The sequence below is a fragment of the Hipposideros armiger genome, unplaced genomic scaffold, assembly GCF_001890085.2.
Source record: "Hipposideros armiger isolate ML-2016 unplaced genomic scaffold, ASM189008v1 scaffold_301, whole genome shotgun sequence".
NCBI lineage: Eukaryota > Metazoa > Chordata > Mammalia > Chiroptera > Hipposideridae > Hipposideros > Hipposideros armiger.
The window spans coordinates 1,452,520-1,455,275 of record NW_017731651.1 but is presented as its reverse complement, the minus strand read 5'-3'; the positions used below and the strand labels follow the sequence as shown (position 1 = coordinate 1,455,275).

Genomic DNA, 2,756 nt, shown 5'->3' with positions numbered 1-2,756 from the left:
TTATACATGGCAAAATATGGCACTTATACTGTCTGAAATTATGGATTGACTTGTTTACTTGTTCATCTTCTATTTCTCTCCACTAGAAGATAAGATTTATGAGAGTAGGGGTTAGTAGTATATCTTAGTGTCTAGCATATCTGTTGTTTGCTCAATACGTTATCTGTTCTATGAATGGAAAAGTGATTTTAAAAAACATTTTACAGAACACCACAAGCCCAAGTTTTAGTTAAAAATGGATCATGTGTGGGCTGCCAATGCTAAGTATTTGTCTGAGTAATGAAGGAGAAATATGTAACAAACTACTCCTATGCTTGGGGCCTAGAAACTTCCTTTTTTTAAAAAAAATCCAATTTTATTAATTTTATTAAAGAGGTAAAAACCTGCAGTTGGCAATGGAGAGAATAATATTTTGTGCAGTAATTTTCTATGAGACTGGGACGGAGCTATCCACAGTGATTTTCAGGATTGGCGAGGGACTGCTGTAACTTATTCCTGTCTCTGTTATCACATCACTGTGTCGGAAGACGTGCTGTCTTGATTCCCTTTGTACTTTCATGTTCCCGAAGGCTGTGCCAGCAAAGCACTGCTCCACAGACTGTTACTGGGTCATGAAGAGATGACCTTGCTGGATATAAATTAATGCGCTTCCTCCCTTCATTGAGAATGTCTTGCTGTGAAAAGTACCAGCTAACCTAAACAGCATTCCCGGCAATGCCATGGATCTACGTTAGGGCACACACGCCTTACCTTTCTGTGAGTCGGTGTAGACTATACCAACTGTGGTCATTGGGCCACCCGGTGAGAAGCATTGCATGGACTGCCTGTGATATGACTTAACTCCCCACATAAACCAGGAGCTCTTATCAGATAGGATGGTTGCTGTGGAGCACCTAGTAGGGATTCAATGAGAATGTGACGGCTCATTGCACTTTGGGGAGTACAGTGGCTTCCTCAGTACCCAGATCTCTCCAGTTGCCCTTCCACTCTTCATTTAATGATTCCCCTTGGTGTCTCTGACCTGCAGAATAAAATCTTCATCTACCGGGGGAAGGAGTATGAGAGACGAGAAGACTTCAGCCTGAGGTTGCTGACCCAGTTCCCCAATGCCGAGAAGATGACCAGCACCACACCCCCGGGAGAGGAAATTAAGTGCTCCCCAAAGCAGTGTATCCTTGCCGTGGGGAGACCTGGCCCAGAGGCACCGTAACCTGCTACCGCCCCAGCCCAGCAGAGAAGCTAAGGGTTCAATCCCGTCCCTGCACATGGATGGGTCCTATCCTCAGATCACTCATTTAACCATTCACACTGTCTCCCACTCTGTGTGAAAGCTTTGGCTCCCTATTGTCCCCATCTCATGGTTATGAAGTAATTAAAGGACAGAGGTGATGAACACATCTTGAATATGAAAAAATATATTTTATTAGCCCTCAGGGGAGCTTGAGGTGAACATAGACTTCCTGTTCTGAATTCTGGATTCTGGATACAGATGTATAGCTTTTTTGGTAACATATACTGACTTAAAAAGATCAATTACATGCTTTGTTTAAAAAAAAAATCAAAGAACACTAGTGGCTCCATAACAAAGTTATTTTTAAAAGTTTCTAATGTGTTTTATGTGCAATATAAAGATGTTATAAAATTGAACAGTATTCGAAGAGAGGTCCATGTGACAGAGCCGGTGTGACATGGTAGATAAGAAAGTGGGCTCTGGAGACAAACCGCCTGGGTTCGAGTCCCAGGTCTATCACTTACTGTGTCGCTGTGAACAAGTTACTTAATTTTTCTGTGCCTTGGTTTTCTCATCTATAAAATGGGGATGATGATCATTCTTCCTNTTCAAAGGCCTTTCATAGTCTCGTTCATCCAAGTTTTCACCTTCTACCTGAACTCCATATTTCCTGCCCTTGGGCCTTGTCCTTCTTGTCACCATGCCTGCTTGTCCCTTCCTTTGTTTTTTGTCTTCTTACCCTGCCCACCCACCTAAGCCCAGTCAAGCCCCACGTCCTCCTTGAAGCCCTGTCTTGCACGTTGCGCTAGTGTGTCTGTTGACCTGACCTTCTGCTTGTCGGATTCCTTTTACAGTTATTGTCCACATCATATAATCAGTGTTTTATTATATTCTGATTCCTCGCCCACCACAGTTTTGCCTGAGTGGTGGAAGTTTGTAATGCATGAGTCAGTCACACAAATCTTTCCTAGCTTGGAAAAATTTAATCAACTTTTCTAAAAGATCTGAAATTTGTACTGCCTTCAGTGTTTAGCCTAGGGTGCGTATTGTCTTTGTGTTACCATATTTTTTGTGTATAATGGCTCCTGTGTATAACGCACACCCACGTTTTTGGCCTAAACTTTCAGGGGAAAAAAAAATCTTTTGTTTTAATTTTTTAATTCAAATTTTTGTTTACATTTAGGTACTTGTTTTTTGTATTATAAAGGAATTTTAGCATTTATTTTTTAACCTATTATGGTACAAGAAATTTTATGTAACAAATAATTACAAAACACAAGATACAAGATACAAGAAATTTTAGGTACCGGTAACAAATTTATGATATTATGCATCATAGAAGGCCCAGAACTCTTCATCATTGCAAGTTCGTTGTAAGTTCAACAAACCGATTATCGTATTCCAGGGTATTATTTTACATACAGATGTCGTTATTGATTTCTAGAGTTACACTTTTAACTCATAACATAAATAAAAGAATTAAAAACATTTATATAGATATAGAATTAGTACTACCCATGTATAA

At 40.0% G+C, this 2,756-nt stretch overlaps 1 protein-coding gene across 1 annotated transcript in view; it reads left to right on the top strand.

Moving 5' to 3' along the window:
- Positions 1–2,756, top strand: part of DOCK5 (dedicator of cytokinesis 5) — a 217,688-nt gene that overhangs the window by 189,673 nt on the left and 25,259 nt on the right. Inside the window, exon 41 of the mRNA XM_019659565.1 lies at positions 1,028–1,169. Coding sequence (XP_019515110.1) covers positions 1,028–1,169 — 142 coding nt within the window. The remainder of the gene's footprint in view (positions 1–1,027; positions 1,170–2,756) is intronic.